The 20,569-nt window shown below is 40.1% G+C and overlaps 1 protein-coding gene across 12 annotated transcripts in view; it reads right to left on the reverse strand.

Annotated features, from left to right (window-relative positions):
* The window catches only part of PRDM16 (PR/SET domain 16), a 453,301-nt gene that overhangs the window by 205,190 nt on the left and 227,542 nt on the right, over nt 1–20,569 (reverse strand). For all 12 annotated transcript variants that reach the window (XM_065575146.1, XM_042854065.2, XM_042854064.2 and 9 more), the window contains one exon: nt 8,337–8,387. In XM_065575146.1, the coding sequence (XP_065431218.1) occupies nt 8,337–8,387 (51 nt within the window). The remainder of the gene's footprint in view (nt 1–8,336; nt 8,388–20,569) is intronic.

Here is a 20,569-nt window from a genome sequence, read left to right on the forward strand (position 1 = left end):
TTTATAGGCAGAAGTTCTCCATGTCGAAAGAAAGCAGTCATCTGAGAGGCAACATCAAAATATATTGTATGCCTGAACTAGGCACAGGACTCAAGTGACGTATTGGTTGTTCTGTCCCTCCTACACACATTACTGGCCCAAAAAACCCCTAAAAGGAGCATTTTTTTCCTCCTAAGGTTAAGTGTCTCGGAAAAGTATAGGTCATTACTATGACACTTTAGGTCTTGTTTCGTTTTTGTTTGTGCAGTGCTGCCAGGCGCTAATTCACACTTTTCCAATTGCTCTCTCTCTTTTCTCCCCCCATCCCAACCCCTCATATCCCCCTTCCCCCCCCCCATTATTGTCTAGGCTTTTTAGCAGGAGAGGTCTAATAGGCCTCCTAGCTTATACATATTCTTCACTCTAATAGCGCTGCACATTTTAATTAACTGAATATTGCAGACACCTGAAGATTACAGATTTTATTACTACCACCATCTGGCTTCTATAATGTATGTAATATATACAATAAATCCTGCGTCCAAACAATTCTGCAAAGAAATCTGTCCTACTCAGTGTAATCTATTCTTACAGCACAAATATATATGTTGCATCTAAATAATTGGTGGCAACACACACACACACACACACACACACACACACACACCCCTCTTTCCTAGACTAGAGTATTAGTTACAGTCTTCTCAGTTTTCCCAATCCATGTCATCTATGGCTCTGAATTTAGATCTAATTCTGCCACATCCATCCTCTGTGTGCAGAGAGGAATTACAGGGTGGGTTGGGGGCAGGAGTGGTTGGGTTAGTTTTGTTTTTTGGGGGTTTTTACCTTTTAAGTTAATGTACAGTTTTGAAGTCCCAGAGGCTATCGTTCCGAAATTTGTGATGTTTTGTCTGCTTTGGTGATTTAAGGTTTGTCAGAAAATGTCAGAAAGGCCATGAGGCCAAGGGCTTCCTGATGACTGAGGATTTTCTTTCACATGACCTTCCTGAAGTTGATTTTGGGCTCCAGACAGTGCTGCCTTCAGCTCTGACGGGGGCCGGCTGGCAGCAGATTCATGAGGATCTCTAGGGCATTCTGGCATTTTTAAACTAACTGGAGGCTGTAATACCTTCTAATCATCCAGAATATTATTTCACAAGTAATCATCTTGAAGGCAGTACATAAACTCCAGACTTTTATTTTATTTTGCAGCTAATTCCCTTTCGACAAACAGCATACTTTCAAGTGTATTCAAACAATGAACACATCTTGATTTAAATGAACAAATGCATAAGCTGAGCAAGTGTTTTGGATTTCACAGAGGGCATTCTGTTTGGTTCTTTTCACAGAGACATCCATAAATGCACACAGACAGGTGAATGTAACATGGATAAGAAATGGTTAAATAGCAAATATATATTTCTGAATAATTGTATTAGTAAAAGTGCTGAGTCCCCTCACTATGCCATGCAGGTTCATATTATTTAGGCAGCTGCCAGGTATTCGTCAAATTGTTTGAGAGTCCTATAAATAAATTATTATTCTATTGAAAAGTCACATCAGAAAGTGTTATTCATTCCCCTCCTCTTTAAAAAGCTTCCGTCATCCAATGAGGGATCAGAAACAATACCAGGTGATTTAATTGGCCAACCACACAGCATGAACTGATATGAGCAAATAATCAATGCAAACACTTCGTGAAGAACACGGAGGCTGAAAATTATTTGATCAAACTATTCTGTGACTACTTACAAATAGACCAGAAGAAATCACACAGTAGTCAAAAAAGGGCTGTAATGAATAGCTTGGCCAGCTATAGTGGTCATCATTTTTGCCTTAGTGAGATGTGCCTGCATCAGTGCTGGCAAAGGACTGTTTGTCGTGTTGTTTTTTTAAACTAAGTAGCCAATAGAGGTGAACTAAGACTGGAATAATTTAACTTTCAGGGCAGCAATATAAGGGGACACAGATTCATATCAATCAGTTTTTCGATTTTGACATATGGGCCACCTCTCTTTCACCCCACCACAAAAAATTAAGTACCCATTTCTGCTATTGAACTCAGGTTTCCTCAAAGTCAGAGCATTTATGTTTGAGGAAAGCTGAGAATCCAGGTAGGCAAGGTGACCTCGCATAGCTGTCAACCCCTGAAGTAAATACACATTTTTATCTTAAACAGATATTATTGTAATACAGATGCATGTCATTTAGAACAAGGTGTATAAATAACTCAGTAATACAGTTTAGGCACTTTCCCCTGAGATACATTGTTCACTTAGACATGAAAATATAACAGTGGGCTATAAATTAGTGTGAAAAGAATTAATTAGCTTCATTGCATTCTGGATTAATCTGGTGGCTGTGCTGATTTAATGGAGACTCCGCTAGAGTGGATGGTGAAAAAAATCAACTTCATTTACAAAAGTCACATTTATAATGAAATAAGGAAGTCTTCACCCTGTCTATGCTTTGCATTAACTCACGAGCAGAGGCTGTGGTAATTTACCATCAATCACCCTTATCATCCACAGTATTGACAATATTGAAAATTGAAACTGTTGCAAAGGTGCCGAGTTCACATGTTCTTGCGTTGCATGGGGTTAGAGTTCACTTGAGCGTACTGGAGACGGAGATATGGATAGAGAAATCTTAACAATTGTGGATCTTCTTAACTTGACCTGATTTATACATTTAATGACCAAAATAAAAAAGCCTCTTCACAGAAATATTTCTCTCTCTCTCTGACTCATATTCCCCACTTTTTGCCCCCTTTAGCCCTGTTACAGCACTAATCAGATAATTGAATCAGAGAAATTAAATCTACAGCATTAGTAGTTCAAAGTTATTTGACCAACACTTGGTTTTCTGACTTTTCTGTGGCTGCTTTACACCATTTTTACTTTCCATGCTTCATTTCAGCAAAATCAAGGATGCAAACTTCTTAGTACTTAGTTTCCATGGAAACCTAAGCTGACCTCAACATTATTGTTCTCAAGAGGGAACTGACTTTACTATATGTTCATTCACTGAATTAATGGACTCCTGGTTCTTTTATTAGCAGCCATCTAACAATGGAAAGAGAGAAATGTTGTAAAAAAGACTCTCAGACAACTGTTCCCTCCTTTGTCCAGGGCTTATTGGAATGACGCAAGTCTATTCAAGAAAAGATTATAAAAATCAACTCAAAGCTGCCTCTGTTTGTGGCAGCTAAACATACTTCTATTTCATAAAGATATAACCTATAAAACGAGCAAATTAAAGTTCTTAAGAAACAGCACCTCTAAGGCAGAGATCATGTTGAAACTGGATTTTAGATATGACCAATGTATATTGCTATTCACTCCAATATAGTTTTGCGAAACATCATCAAGGTCTGGTTTCAGGCATCTCATAGAATTGGCTTTGAACTATTGCTAGATTAATGCTTTTTATGAATAGATAGAGATAAAAACACTAGCTAAATACAAACACAGAGACAGATAGTATCACAATTTAGAAATAATTACATTTATTCTCTGGTCTGCACGCTCTCCATAACCACTGCAAGGACCTTTCTAACAGATCCCACTTATCCTAAACGTATGCAGTTAGTGGATCAATTTGTGGAACTGTAAATTAAAACAAAGGTCACTACAATTTTGGGATTTTTTGACAGTTTCAGGGAATCCGCTCTTCACTTTCTGTGTGTGTGTGTGTAAAATAAATAAATAAAAACGTGGTGATAAAGTGTTCCGTACAGTACAGTAGACTAATGTGAAATGCTGTGAATCCGTGAACATTAAACAGTTCAAGTTAAAATCTTTAAGTCACTCTCTCAGTGAGTATCTAATATTATGATAGACCCTGCTTAGGCCTCAGGCTGTATGGCCTAGCTAGTAATTGCTCCACAAAAGACAGTTAACAGTTCCCCTGCTCTTCCCTAACTACCTTCCTGACTGCTTATTGAAGTCTGATTTCTTATTCCTCTGGGTCATCATTCATCAGCCCTAGAGATCCCACTGGGAGAGACTGACGAGACCTTTCCATATCCCTTGTTACCAGGGGCCATTTCTGATGGCCCAGGCTATAGAAAATGTCTTCACAGCAACCCAGTGGGACAAGCTCTGCTTATAATACCCAAATAATCATTTCACAAATTATCATAATTATCAATCAATCATCCAGTTTGAACAATGTGTTTCTGAAGTATCAGATGGTTTTTGTGACCTGTAGCATTTTGTACACAATAATAAACCTAGAGAGATTTATAGGTCTATCCTGGTTCACATTTGCAGCAATGAAACTAAGTTAATTTTTAATTTAAAAAGCCCACTACTGACAACTTTCCACTTATATAGCGCACGTTGTGCCATAGAACACTTTCTAGCTGGTCAAGGTTTCCAAAGCTAAGGCAGTTTGAGTTTTCTCTAAACAATGTTCAAGACTATCAGTTACTTACTTTGGAAAAAAGGGTTACTTTCGGATTATATTTTCTTTCCATCTGTACTGTATTAACAGCTTCTTACATTTTGCAATATAAAATAAAGTGAGTCAAAAAAGCACAAAAGAAAAGGTGAGTTTTTATTATTTTATATATATATATAATAAATACAAAATAAAAAAAAAATACCAGATTGAATCTAACTCTTTTAAAGCTGATGGTATCTCCCTCTCTGTGTAGTACAGTCTTGTTAATGGATAAATTCAAGCTCTCCAGAAAGTCAAAGAATAAATTTTAAACCTTTTGCCAAATGTCTATCCTATTGGATTTTGATAAGATGGCTATTGAGCTTTAATAATGTCTTCTATCCATTTTCAGCTGGCCCTTAACATGTCTCTTTATTTGTCCCTAAAGCCTCTTCAGCGATGCCTTTTTATTACAAGTCTCTCAGCTTGCTCTCAAGGGAGACAGGGTCGACAAGAGTGATAGATAGATAACTCTATAGATTATCTCCCACAGATGTTTTCTCTCCAGTAGCCCCTTAGGCTATTCCCTCTAAGTAAACAGAGACTAAATAGAGAGTCTACTGAAGAGAGAAGTCCCTGAGGTCTCTTGTCACCACAGTTAGAAAAACAGTCCATCCAGAAGAGGTTGGTTGGGAGCCCTATACCCTGTGCCTCTCTCAGCATGATTCTCAAATGTTCATCCAAAGTGACTTTTAGAGCAAAGTTAAATACAAGTAGCATTACTCATCAGAAATAAAAGCATCATGCAATGGACATTGGCATCATTTCCTAGCTGAACAGGGAGTATTATCTTTCATGTCCCTCCCGAAGTCAAATCAAAATGATAATGATATAAAGCTGATCTTTAGATGTATTATCTGCAGTGGGAAAGCTTGAAAAATGCAGATAAAAAGCACATGAGCTGCCCTTTAAGAAAAATAAAATAGAGGGCAGCAGATTTAATCAGGGAAGATGTCCTTGAAAATGTGTATGGGAATCCGTGAAAATATCTATATCTATGCACATAAAAATGTGTGCGCGTGGCGTGAACCTACCTGCAGGCATATATGAAGTGTACTACAGAAATGTGAATTTTACCTGATTTTCTTTAAGCAAATACTTCAACCTCCAGAAAAATAACCCAAACCATGTATTGGCACAATGCAATCAAAGCTAACAATATGCAAATATACAAAAATGTTTGGCAGTTCACTTTGGCTGGGATGCACATGCTTAGAAGTTTGAATTATTCTGTGAACTATATGAATCTCTAGATTTCACAAAACTGGGCTGGAAACCTCATGGGAAAAGGTCCTCTTATTAGATTCCTAGGACTTCCTGCTTCCTGTGAGGCCAGTACCACCACCAAAATCAGCCTTCTAGTGTTAGTATGACACTTCTGCTTCTAGCAGCTACAGAACCCAGACATGTGGAGGCCATAACATATTGTGAAAAAGTTATCTGAACCTTAAAATACAGTTTGAGTTAATTTTATATTTTACCCCAAGCTAAATGGAAGCCTTTATTTATTATACAATAAAGTAGTGTCCTCTAAATAAAGTTCTTGAGCATTTCACTAACAGTTCATTAATGGAAAAGTAGAACATTTCCTCCAGTTGGTAATTTAACCAGGAAAAATTATGTTGAGGGTTTAAACTAAACAAACTTCACGTGTCTCCAACTATACTTCAGTTCTGTCAGTCTTCCCTCCACGCTTTCCCTTTTTTCAGGTCTTCCCTCTCTTCCACGTCTTTCTCTCTCACACCCTATTTATGTTCCCTGCTATTGCCCCCTTCAGAACCTTTGATTCAACAGCCACTTAACTGACTCATTTCCAAACAATGGGACCACTGCTTGGTTCTGACTTCCCTGGTTTCCAGCCTGGACTGGCCCACTCACTACATTCACGTCTGTCTTGGTGGCTGGATGGGGAGTGAGCCACATTCCTGTCCTCCAGCATGCCTCAAAAGGAAGAGGATTAAACGGAAATCAAACCCCAGAAAATTGTATATCCCATTGGGTATGGCAATTTAATGATTCAGCAAGTTTGGGAACTGAAATGTTCCCCCAGTGGCTTCTTGCACTGTCAGAGTGAAATGTAGATAAAGCAAAGATTACTCTTATAAAAAATTAAGCCACACAGCCCTGTCCTGATTCTGCAGAAATCATACAGGATTATTTTTCATTCATTGTTTTTTCCTCCCCTCCTGTCTGAAAAACTGTCCAGCAATGGTCCTTTCACAAGCCATTAAGTTTAGACTTGAACTCTTTACCTTACTGCTTTGACCTTTTTTACCCTGGCTGTAAAACCCTACTGCCCATCCTCCAGTAAATTTATCACCTCATAAACTCCCACTAGTGCTTCTCTACAATGCATTTAGAAGAAAAAGTCACAGTGGCAGTCCCTCTGTCAAATATCATAATTGTCCAGTGTTACATTTGGAGTAAGAGAATTTTGAAGCTGCAAGAAAGCTTTTGGGAAGGGGGAAATAAATGTTGTCATCTTTTACTTCGTAACAAAAACAGTACAACTGAACTGGATGTTTTTTTTTGTATATTTGAAGATGTCTGTTTAATGTCTCCTCCTACTCTTCCTTTGTTCAAAGACTTCTTTTTAGGTTGAATGTGGATTTGCGATATTGTAATTAAAGACTTCCAGATAGAAATAGCTGAGCAGTCCCTGCGCCATGGAGAATTTACTTCCATCTTTGTGATAAGTGGGTTATGATAATAAGAACCTGCCACCTTGTCACCATGTCTGCTCAGACAAAAGGATCCCACTGAGGCACAGAGGAACATGAAATGAGTTATGGAGATCAACAAGGTAAAAAGTTCAGCAATATTGCTATAGGTCCTCTTGCAAGGTCAATGGATGGTCAAAAGACATTTCATAGAGGAAAGCTTAGCTTCCAAAATAAAAGCTTATTTTGCTCAACATGGTGTGAAGAGAATGGTCCATACTGGACATAGATGTGTCTAAATATCTGTTCTCAAACTAACTCCGGAGCCTGACAAGTATTAGATTTCACTATGTTTGGCAGAACTGCACAAGTGTTTTCTTTTAACTTTCAGAGCTAAGAAATGGTATTTAAGATGGCCTAAATGGGTGAAAAAAATGGCAGTTGTTGCAGTTTTCCAACTTCAAATATTTGACACTTTTGAATCTCATATGTGTCTATTTCTAATAAGACAATAACATGTGAAAGGAATTAAAGCCAACTCATGACTCAAACAAGGATAAGCGACCCCTCTTATGGGCATCTAGGTAGGCTATAATCAAATGCGACTTGCTATGCTTTACCTTATAATACTGTTAACCAAAGATACAGTACCAGTGGAAAGAATGTTATTTTTATGTTATTTAAAATAATCCTGACCAAAACACTAGACAGGCTACGGACACATGTACTTTATGGGGTTGTCAAACAGTTCCAATATAGACATTTATAGAAATTATAATATAGCTAAAATACATTTGAAACCAGATTTTCTCTGGAAATATAGTTTAAGATGTCACAAACTAAGGAAAAGCTTGGTAATACATAAGACTAGTTAAATTCTGTTCTTTTATTCATGTATACCAGATCCCTTTGATTTCAAATAAACATCTACTTAGAAGTCAGGACAAACATCATTTCACTGGAAAATGGGGTTTCCAGGTTTGAACAGCTATTGCCTAGGTTAGAACTGTAACAAGGATTCCTTTTACAAAGTATTAGAGCCACAAATCACACATAAAAGTACCCCCAAATAAAACTAGGGGTACCATCCTGCACTCATAGAAATGGAAAACAAGCTCTGAAAGCCTTTTTCATGTATTTTGATATCTACATTTATTACACATTCATATGCAAATGAAAATGGAAAACTATCAAGATAATTACAAAGCCAAGTAATGAACACAACTTGGATAAGATTAAATCTTTTCCTACCTTTTTTATACAGCCCTCTTGGGATACCACCTCAGGATCAGTCAGTACTTGCTGTAAAATAATAAAAACAAAAATAAGTCAATCTGCAATGAAAAAAGAATGTTATTAGGTACAGTATAAAGGACAGAATCCTCAAATGCAGCAAACCTGTGTAGAAATTTTCAAAGTTGGATACAATACTTACACCAGTACTACTACTACGAAAATACACTTCACTGGACCTGAGCAGTCACTTTATTCTGGGATGTTTGCCATAGAATTAAATTAGTCTAAAATTGGTAAGTGGTTAAGACTGCTGCTTCAGGCCCCAATACTGCAAAGCACTTAAGTACATGCTTAAATCCCACTGAAGTCAATAACTATGCAGGGTAATATTCGCATAAATTCCACTTCTTGGGGGCATATTTGGCTAGTGCTAAGGGTTTAGTGGTTTCTATCTAGCTGTGGGGTTCTCAATCCTGTTTTTAAATAATATGTAACATTTAATATAAACAATTATATTAAAATCTATAATAATAAATATAACAAAGTATAACAAAGATTAAAAAGTGACAAAATAAAGGTGGAATGACATAAATACTATTTTGTTCCTATATTTTTATCCAGTACAATAATTTACTTCATTGTAAGACTTTTTCAAAATAGTCTGGCCTCTTAAATGGATGGCTTAATAAGAAAGACAGGTTCACCAATGGGATGTCCCAGTTCAGAGCACTCCACTCAAGTAACAGCGTGCATTTATAAAACACTTTCCATACCAAAGGATCTCAAAATACTTTATGTTCGTCGAGGTATACCAGCCCTACTGATATTATTAATTATCATTATTCTAGAGCAGATAGAAATTTTGCAAGTTTTTCCTCACAAAAATATCTCATCGAAGCACTGAAAATTTTCAACTATTCTAGTTAATATTTCTTTAGCTTTGATACACACACATACAAAAAAAGTCACAAAAAGCATCCAGCCTAGAGTACAGGCAGAGAAGATGGAATGCAGTGGAAAATCCAGAGGTGGTGATGCAGTCATTTCTGGAGTAGATGCCAGATAATCACCAGCACTCAATATGCTGCACAGCAGCACAATTCTGTCTAAAAATTCAATGAGATGTAAAGAAATAATGCATTGGAAAATAATTAAGCTAAGTCTGCAGAAGATCCTAATATATCTGCTAGAGAAATCCTCACACACTTAAGATGCTAACATTGGAGAGAGAAGAAATAAAGCACAGTGCACTCAATGCATTGGTGCTGGAACTACGGATAGCGGGGGTGCCACCACTCCCACTGCCTTGAAGTAGTAATACTAAAGACATGGTTTCCATCATCAGCACCTTTGCTATAAAAATCGTTCCAGCACTTCAGTGAATTAGATTGGCATGCACACCATTAACGATGGCTTCCCTTGGTTCAGCAGCACAGGCTTGGTGATGGGTATGGTATGGATTTGGAGGAATGAGCTATTGGAGATCTCTTTCAGGTGAGATCCAACATCAGGGTTTTCCAACCCACTTGTGTTCATTAAAGACCTTATGGCATTTTTTTAACAGGAGGTGTTGTCCTAACTCCAGAGAATTGGCCAGATTCTGATTTGAATTATTCAGATTCTACCTATTTAAATTCTTCCAGCACTTGCATACAGTGTTCTCCACGTCCTTCCCCGGGCAGCTGTGTAGTGCTGCGGTGTGCGGTAAGAGAACTGCCCCATGATTCTGCCTCAGAGTGACTGCACTTCAGTGATGGTGCAAGTTAGAGATAGGCAAGCAGGCAGATGGGCAGGTTAAGTACTTAAGTTCTATAAAATGCTGTAAAGATCCATCAGGGTAGGCACGCTAAAGGCTTGAGCCAGTACTCTAGCTCCAATTCAACATAGCATTTAAGAAATTCCATTGATTTTGATGGGACTACTCGCACATTTAAAGTAGAGCATCTGCTTAAGTGCTTGTGTGGGGCTGGAGTTCTCAACACCTTGCAGGATTACACCCTAAATGCAATGTCACAGTGCATTCTGGCTGTCAACCGGAGCAGCAAGACAGTTCAAAAAACAGATGGAAATTAAGGTTATCAAAATGAGAAACGTTACACATTTTAAATAATTTTTTCCATTTTTAAAATAACAAAACAGACCCTCAATTGGTGTAAATTCACTTGGCTCTGATAGCTAATTTACATCAATTATTATTAACGTATGTCAATTTACACCAGGCGAGGACCGAGCCTGAAGTTAGTGGGCCTCTGTGACCCAGGGCAGGTGAGACTGACCCATTTACTGAACTAAAAAATGTTGGCAAATGTTTCTGAGCTCAGCTGTAATAACATGTCATATTTTAAATATTTAGAATTCTAACTCATTCTATATTTTACATAACTTTTAATAGATACTGAAATTGTGGTTTGGAAAATAGCTAAAAGCAAACAAGAGCGAAAGGTGAACACTAGAGCAATATTAAAAAAAAAAATGTGAAGAGAAACCAGCGGCAGGATATGCTGAAAGTTAAATACTTTAACATGCACCGTTACATGCACCACTGAGCTGCTTTTGGAACAACCTGATCGTCGAAGGTGCTAAGTAAGCCCTCGCTGCTCCCACTAACTTCACTGGGAAGTCGTGGTCCTCAGTGCCCTTTGAGAATCAGGCCACTAAACTCTCTATACTCCAGTGTGATCCTCTGTATAACAGTTTAAATACACCCATCCTATGAGCCTTAATTTGTTTGTGAAACACTGACACGCTCAGATGAAAGTTGCTCAACAATAAATCCTAGCTATTATATGCAAAGTTTCATAAAATATTGTTGATTGTAAATGTTGGAGCAACGTTCTCGACCCATTCAGAGGGCATATTGCAGTGGTTTCACTTGACCATAAATACTCAGAAAAAAGTGAGAACTAAGTGCAAGTTTGGATGTGCTCTAGTGCTCTCTAATTGGGTTGCCGTTCTTGAGTGCCCCCCCACCCGCACCCTCCCCATGGCCTAGATGGTTCTGCAGTGGCCCTGCCTTTGTTTCTCTTTCTTAGGGCATCTTTGAAAATGCCCACAACCTGGTTTGGCTACTCCAGTGACTTGGTCCTCTGGCTAAAGTTGTTTAACAAAAATCCACCCCTTCTGGGGTACACCAGTCAAAAGGACAAATAAAACCCCCCCGCAGAGTCTTCATACCAGTCTCAAGCTGGGCCCAGGCCCTCATCCCTGAGGCCTGTCTTCTCTTTAAAGTTCCTTTCAAAATTCAAACACAAACAGGCTTTTCCACCCAGTCCCTCCTTCCTGAGTAGCTTTCTTCCAAAGTCTTCTCCTCCTAACAGAGGAGTCTCAGAGTTCACCTCCTTGGGGCTATGCTTATTTCTGTTAGTTGCATACCTGGATCAGCTTCCCGCAGCTGGCCTCTCCTGCTGAATTCCATTCTTCTCTGGATGGGGAGAGGTCAGCAGGCAGCCCTCCTTCCTGGTTGGTGTCTCAACTCTTATGAGGGAAGAATCGGGTGATAAACTATCCTGTTTCCCAGAACTCATCCTGCATTACTGGGAGAGGAGGGAGCCTTGCCTCACCCTGCACCACAAGGCTCCTTGTCCCACGTCCTTAAAGAAACAGTCGCTTGGAAACACCCAGACACTTTCTCTCTCCCCACACGTGCTCCAAAACACCTGGAACAGAGTGTGACTGACTCCAGTACCTACTCTCTCTAACATGGGACAGACCCACCCTCTTACATGCTCTATACACATGATTCAGAGTCAGGAACTCCTGAATTTGAATCCCAACTCGGACACAACTTTCCTTTGTGGTTTTGGACAAATCTGTGCTGAGGATGTAAATTCTGTTTTGCAAAAGGATTTTAGGATTTTTATGAATGGCTTGTTTCAAACTGGAGTGAAAAAAACAGGGCTGCCTGGGGGGGGGGGGGCGGGGCAAGTGGGGCAATTTGCCCCAGGCCCTGGGCCCCACAGAGGCCCCCACAATAATATAGTATTCTATAGTATTGCAACTCATTTTTATGGAGGGGCCCCTGAAATTGGTTTGCCCCGGGCCCCCGAATCCTCTGGGCAGCCCTGGAAAAAAAAAAACTCCCTGTGAAGGAAAATTCTGAAAAAAATTGTTTTGGGTTGATGGAAACATTTAATTTAAACAAAATCAAAATGTTTTCACTTCAATTTTGCCTTTTAAAATTTTTATAGTATATTAAAATATACAATACAAAATTAAAAAATATTCTAAATGAAGCTTTTCATTTAAAACTGAAAAATTGAAGCTTTTCATTCAAAAAAATTGAAAACAAGACACTTTGATGTTGTCAGAACTTTTTTCTCCTATTTTTTTTCCTAAATGAAATTCTGTCAAAATCAGCTGATTTTGTGAGGCATTTTCATTTCAGCAGAACTGCCTGTTTTGCCAAAGTTTCTCCAACCAGCTCTAGTTTTGGATAAGCCAGTCTGCTTTGTGTAAAACAGGATGAGAATACTGCTGATAGACTAAGCTGCAAAATGTGGGTCCTAATTTGAATTTTTCCAAAGTTCCTATTGTTGGATCTGGGGTTTGATTTTACTTGTTATAGAGCAATCAGCTATTGAATCAAGATCCAGATCTGAACCCCCTACAAATTCAAGAGCGGAAAACAAGGTTTTAGCATCTGAGATTTGGTTTGGGTCCAATCTCTAGCTAATACTTTCCCTCTTACAAAGGACTTTAAGGTGGAAGGATGGTCTTGTTGTTGAGACAATAGACAGGAACTCAAGAAATCTGAGATCACATTCTAGCTCTGCCACAGACGTCCTCTGAGACTTGGACAAGTCCCTTAATCTCTAAACACAGTTCCCCAGTTATACTGTGGCAATATTAACAATTTGTGTGTTTAAAGAGTGTAAGATCTTAGGGGCAGGGTCTGTCATTTCCTATGGGTATGTCTACACAGCAATTAAACACCTGCTGCTGGGCCAGTGTCAGCTGAGTTGGACTCACGGGGCTCAGGCTCCAAAACTGTGGTGCAGATGTTCAGGCTTGGGCTGGATCCCAAGCTCTGGGCCCCATGAAGTGGGAGGATCACAGAGCCCAAGATCCAGCCTGAGCCGGAACATCTACCCTGCAATTTTACAGCCCCACAACCCAAGCCAGCTGACATGGGCCAGACACGGGTGTTCAACTGCTGTGTAGATGTACCCTATGTGTTTGTAGGGAAAAGGGTCCCTGATCTTCATTGGGGTCTCTAAGTACTACTGTAATACAGATAAACATAAGCCATCATAATAATACAAATAATAAGAAAAGTACCATCATAAAGGATGTCTGTTAGCAACAAAAAAATTTAAAATCCACCCATTGGGTAATTCTAGTTCAGGCTGGACTTCATCTTATACGAATGCCATAATACTAAATGCAGTGCTTGACACGCACAGAGGGCTGTAATTCTGCAGTTAACACAGATGTTCATAAATGCACTCAAAATTTACACCATATGCTTTTTCTATCGACTGCTCTGTTGTTTTTAGCCAAAAGAAAGACAACATGTCAGCAGCAGCCATGTCAGAGAAATTTTTGTTACAGGAATCTGTTTGGAGGCATCACTCCTCCAATTGTTGAAGAACGTCACTGAATTTCATTTCCTGGATTTAGGGAACTGATGGCAGCAGAATCCCAACTTTGGTTACATTAGTTAGGGATGTGCTATAATTTTTGCAAAGCCTCCCAGATGTATACTAAACATGTCAAGTAACGCCATGTGATTCTTTTTGAAAAACAGTTTACAAGCTGGCATTCTCCAGCTGCAGTTAACCCTAATTTGATTACATTACTGAGACAGATCACAATGAGCTTATGTAAATAGTAATGTTATCCATTCATTCCCTGAGCTCAGATAAACTGTCATTTAAAACAAAAATCTGAAATGGGCATGGTGTGACATATTCAGCAAATTCTAGGGTGAAGAAGCTATATAGTGGGCCTAACCCTGCTCATAATATCAATGCAAATCCTGATTCTTATGTATTTCCTACAGATTTACAACCATGTAATATAGTGTAGAATTTGTCAAATGTTTCCATCAGATGAAGAGATCAAAGCTGTCCTGTACACTTTTTCTAAATGCTTTTTTCTTTATCAACATCTTCAACTGCTTACTAACTAAGGTCCTGATAGAGAAACGCATTGCTATTCAGGAGGGGTGCTTAAACATGTGCTTACATTCCACTGAAGTCAAGGGGACTTAAGTATATCCGTAAAGTTGAGCATATGCTCAAGTGCTGCCATCTATGATTATCTAATCTATGAAAATCACAACAGCAACTATGTGCTAACTGCAGCATTCTTCACAACAATATACCAAGGCACAGTACAGTGACCTATATCAATCATTATAATGATACTTTGCAATTATGTAGCCAATGCCTTTCAACCAAGACAGCAGAATCAGATTCTAATGGCAAGCATAGGAGCCTTGATCACAACTAAAGTAGGAATCTTCGACATGCTTTTGCACTGCAGACTTCAGGGACACCAACAGAAAATCCTGAAAACAGAATTATAAACCTAGGCCCCATCCAGCACTGTGATGTATGAGACCAGACTCCTGTGCCCAAGCAGAACCTCACTGAAGTCAGTGGGATCCCACCTGAGCATAAAGGTCTGCAATGAGGACCATGATGTAGGCTCAGATCAATTACATTCTAGTATCCCAACTATTTACTATCTCCGCGGCTTTTCCGTCGACGGCGCTTACTCCTACCTCCCCTGGTGGAGTACAAGCGTCGATTCGGGGATTGAATGTCGCGTCCCGACGAGACGCGATAATTCGATCCTCGAGAGATCAATTTCTACCCGCCGATTCAGGTGGGTAGTGTAGACGTAGCCTGAGACTACACCAAGGCCCAGATTTTTAAAGGTATTTAGGTGTTGCCGCTCTTAGGCCTTGGCTACACTTACCCGCTAGTTCGATGGCTGGAAATCAAACTTCTGGGTTCGACTTATTGCGTCTAGTCTGGACGCGATAAGTCTAACCCGGAAGTGCTCGCCGTCGACTGCGGTACTCCAGCTCGGCGAGAGGAGTACCGCGGAGTCGACGGGGGAGCCTGCCTGCCGAGTGTGGACCAAGGTAAGTTCGAACTAATTCGAACTAAGGTACTTCGAACTTCAGCTACGTTATTCACGTAGCTGAAGTTGCGTACCTTAGTTCGAATTAGGGGGGTAGTGTAGACCAAGCCTCAGTGTTGCACCAGCTAACTGATTTAGGAGCCTGAATCTCATTTTCAAAATGCCTAAATCCCTTTAAAAGTGCATCCCATGTGGTCAGGCAGCTGCCTATTCTGCCCTGCACCAGGAAGATGGCTAAGGTATTCACCATCTGTACCAACTCTCTGCTCCCTTTCTGCGGGCTGGCTTAGAGGAAGATATCCCTGCTGGGACCTAAAGCAAACGAGGTATCTCAAGCTTTAATTATTCCTTTAGGGCTTGATCCAACGAGGTGCTGAGGGCTCTGACCCTGATCCAGCTAAGCACTCAAGCATGTTAGTAACCCCATTGAAATGACTAGGACTACACACAAAGTCTTTTGCGGGTTTGAGGCCAGAGTGCCAAGCACCTTTCAGGAGATAGCCCTCAATTATAAAACACCCAAAATCATTTCAGCTACATTCTTATCATTCCTCCATCGAGTACTTTTGCCTTATACTACAAATCCTTCATACTCATGGAGAAACTGACAGTGCTTGGGACACTTCAATTCTAGCAGTCACTGCAAAGAGGACTACAATTATTATTTTCCCTTCCTCCTGGTGCACACAAATGGATGCCCTTTCAAACGATATACTTGTCTGTGTTTTAGTGCATGAACACATATAAGGACTTTCACTTTAAATCACAGTCAATTGGCCACTCTACCTTGAATTTTTTTGATTTATCTTTCTGGTTCAATAGAGGCTTCCTTGGAAGAGCACAAGGAGACCTCTTCTTTTTCACCTCCAAATGATACTAGACAAGTAACGATATATAGTACTTTGCAAAAACAAAAATAAAAAACAAAACACCCTCTCCCTTCCGCCACCCAATTTCTGCCTCTTTCATAAAGAAAATATCTTTCTATCCAAAGGCTGGTGGAGAGCTTCGCCTTTTGGGCCCAGATTTTTAAAGGGATTTAGGCATTTTGAAAATGAGACTCAGGCTCCTAAATCAGTTAGCTGGTGCAACACTGAGATCGGCAACACCTAAATACCTTTAAAAATCTGGGCTTTGGTGTAGTCTCAGGCTACATCTACACTACCTGCCTGAATTGGCGGGTAGAAATCAATCTCTCGGGGATCGAATTATCGCGTCTCGTCAGGACGCGACATTCGATCCCCAAATCGACGCTTGTACTCCACCAGGGGAGGTAGGAGTAAGCGCCGTCGACGGAAGAGCTGCAGAGGTCAATTTGCCGCTGTCCTCACAGCGGGGTAAGTCGGCTCCGATACGTCGAATTCAGCTACGCTATTTGCAGGGCCGGCTCCAGCATTTCTGCCGCCCCAAGCAACAAAAAAAAAAAAAAAGCCACGATCGCAATCGCGAACGGGAGCGGCAATTGGGGGGAAAAAAAAAAAGCTGCAATTGGTGGCGGCAGTTCGGCGGCAGGTCCTTCGCTCCTAGAGGGAGTGAGGGACCTGCCACCCCTCTCCCTTGGCCGCCCCAAGCACCTGCTTGTTAAGCTCGTGCCTGGAGCCGGCCCTGGCTATTTGCGTAGCTGAATTTGCGTATCTTAAATCGACAGCCCCTCCCCGCCCCCCCGTAGTGAGGACGTAGCCTCAGTAACCCCATTGTGATCAGTGGAGTTATTCAGGATTCACATTGACAGAGCTCAGAATTTGACCCTGAATCTTCATAGTCATTCACATTACTGGCAGAACCACCATTTCTCATCCCCATCTCTACAATTCGATAAAAGCACCACCCTGCTGTCCACCTTTCTTTATTTATTAAAATGTTCAAATAGTTTGCCAATTTTCAGATACAGAAATGAAACCAAAAAATTGATCTGTTCCAAAATCCAGTAGTTTGGCACTTGTATAACAAAATAAAAATCTTTGCTTTTATAGATTTTTAGTACAGTTTGACATTCTGTGTAAAGCCTTTTTATGTTAAATTTATTAGACAGCCAAGATATTAATGTTAAAAAAACACTTACTGCAGCTCTGTAGTAACTGTCCTTATGTTTATAACATACTGTATCTATGTGCACTAACAGTATATGAATGTCATTCTATGCATTGGACTTCATTTGTCACCCTATAAAGTAAGTGAACAATTATGCACTTTCTTCCTTCCATTACTATGTATTATTGTGTTTTTATACATTATATAATATGTAAATATACTCTCTGTAAAACACACACACACACACACACACACACACCATTTAAAAAAGTTATAGGACCTTATACAAAAGCCCACTGAAGTCAGCTGAAGTAAATATGCGCACTTCCAACACTTTTGGATCCTTATATACTGTAATGATTTTAAAAAGTATCAAAATCATGTTGAAACTGTAGGGACGATCTACTTTAAATACAACTTTAGATTTTTTTTTTATTCTGCCCATTTTCTCTGCATTTAAGAAATAATTGGACATAAGCCCAAATTGGAACAACACAGTTTAACCCTCAAATCTTAACTTTGGATTCAGATCCAAATGTTTAGGTGATCTTTGCAACCTGCATAGTGATTTTTAACCAAGTTTTTTAAAAGATTAAAAGTGATGTTAAATTACGTAAACCTTAGAACATCCTGGTGAGGAAGGAACATCCTTTGTACAGACTGACAAACTAAGGCACAGAGTTCAGGTTAGTTGCCCAAGGTGACAGGGTGGGTCAGCGGCACAGCCAGGAACTGAAACTAGAGGCTCTGACTCACAATCTTCTGCCCTAATCAACTGAACATACTGCCTCCTTATTTAATAAATGGAAATAATTAACAGTTTGATTTTAAAAGTTACCGAAGTTAAGAAGTCCAAAATTACAGCTAAAAATACCCTTATTTCCCATTGCTGAGCCTAGCAATTACAGGGGTCCCAAAACAGTGTACGATGAGCTGCAATACCCAGGCACAACGGGGCAAATTCAGGTCCTTGTCATTATTTGAATACAGACAGGGAAGGAGTTGGTTTAATATTAACCCTAATCCAGACGCTTTCAGTGTAAACATTATCTCCCATCACGTGCGTGTCTGTTTTCACCTTGCTGTGCAAAGCTGCACTCTTCACCTGAGCCTCCTGACGTTCCTCAAACACTGCCGTGATTAATGGTCATTTTTGCCTCACCATTCTTCACTTAGAAATACACCACCATGCAGATACAAAGACCTCGCCTAGGAGCGCCTTTAAATTAAGGTCACTCTGAGACCTCCCAGGTGGAGTTATAGGAAAGGCCATAAATGATATCAAATGCTAATAGGGACAAAGTGAACTGATTAAAAAAGACCCTACAACCTTGTAAAGCTAACGTTGTGTACAAGAATTATTCTACTGGTAAAATTTGGAGGGAAGGAGGGTTGAGGATCCCCTCCTGAGCAGAGAATCGTGCTCATTTTATGAAACAAAATAGATATCTAAGTTAAATCTGACCTTTGATCCCCAGGGAACATCTTTTCATCAGGTTTGTTTTTTGTTTCTTTGTTTGTTTTTGCTTTGACAGCGTTTAATTGTCTCGTGAGCTGCTGGTTTCAGCTCACATTTTCTATGGCTGAGTATTTTATTCCACTCATCACTCCATGGACTTGTGACGTTAAAGTTTCTCCCAACCCTCTCTGCCCCGATGTGCATTCAGATCCTGGAGAAGAAGCGGGACAAGCTTGTGAAAACTGGCCAACAGCAGAGTACGAGGAAGGCAGTCTGGCAATGACAATAAGCAGGATGCTACGGCTTGTGTACTGAGACACCAGAGCAGTCCTTTAAAACTCACTTCTAGGACTTTGGAAATCTCTATGGTCAGGGCCGGCTACAGGCACCAGCTTCTCAAGCAGGTGCTTGGGGCGGCCGTTCCGGACAGGGGTGGCAGTTCCAGGTATTCGGCGGCAATTCGGCGGACGGTCCCTCACTCCGCCTGGGAGTGAAGGACCTCCCGCCGAATTGCCGCAGCAGATCGCGATCGCGGCTTTTTTTAGATCGCGATCTCCACTTTTTTATTTTTTTTTGGTTTTGGTTTTGGCTGCTTGGGGCGGCCAAAACCCTGGAGCCGGCCCTGTCTATGGTACACATGTCACCATGGCAATGTTACTTCACAATAAAGGATGGGGAAGACGGGCCCCATAACAAGTTCTTCTGATGTTATCTTAATACTTCTTTCCAGTGTTCATCATAAAGAAAGTGTTTGCGATTCACAGTATTTTCTGGCAAATGACAGATGAAAAGCCATAATGTTCTGCATCAAATGGGTTTGTGAAACACTGCTGAATTGAGGAACTTTTCAATATCCTGTTCTGGGTACTTAAAATTGATGTACCTGAAATTAAGAGGAAATGGAGGAAAGATGTTCTTGATACTTATTTGAAAGTGGGGATTGGAGGGCAGCATTCGCTTTCCGGATTGGGGGTGGAGGGGGGAGAGAGAGAATGACTGGGGATGAACAGCATGGATTTGTTATGCTGCCCAGGGAAGGGCTCTAAATAACCCAAATGCTACATGGGACACTTGAGTTAGAATTTGTGTCTATAGATAGACTTGTCTGGTTTCATTCAGAATAATAATGTGTTGAAGTTGAAGCCAAATTCATTCTTTGCCAACCTCAGGAACAAAAGCATTATGTTTCTCTTAAACAGCTTAGATGACATTGGTTTGAATTGGAACATTTAATTTCTACCAGCATATGTGGGGGAGGGGGAAGAGTATAATTAACCCCCCAATACTTAATAGTTACAGAGACTTTAGGTTATGATTCTATATGTAATAATCAAATTATGTAACATTAAAATATGCAACATTGGGACGCTTTTGCTTAACGTTGTGGTATATCATGATACAGTTTGGGAAGGAAGTTCTATGGCCTGTTTATATAGGAGGTCAGACTAGATGATCACAATGGTCCCTTCTAGCCTTGGAATCTATGAATCTGTGGCATAATAGAGCAGGGGCCCTGGATGTCCAAGCTGCTTATGACACTAAAGGATAAATTCTGCCTTCCCATTGCCATTGGAAAGGAGAGTTTGCAAAGTCCAAGAGTGGTTACCGTTTAGCAGGAATTTAGTGACCAATGTAAACTCAGATGGTGGTCTCAGTCCAATTCTAG

The sequence above is a fragment of the Chrysemys picta genome, chromosome 21 (assembly GCF_011386835.1).
Source record: "Chrysemys picta bellii isolate R12L10 chromosome 21, ASM1138683v2, whole genome shotgun sequence".
Classification (NCBI taxonomy): domain Eukaryota; kingdom Metazoa; phylum Chordata; order Testudines; family Emydidae; genus Chrysemys; species Chrysemys picta.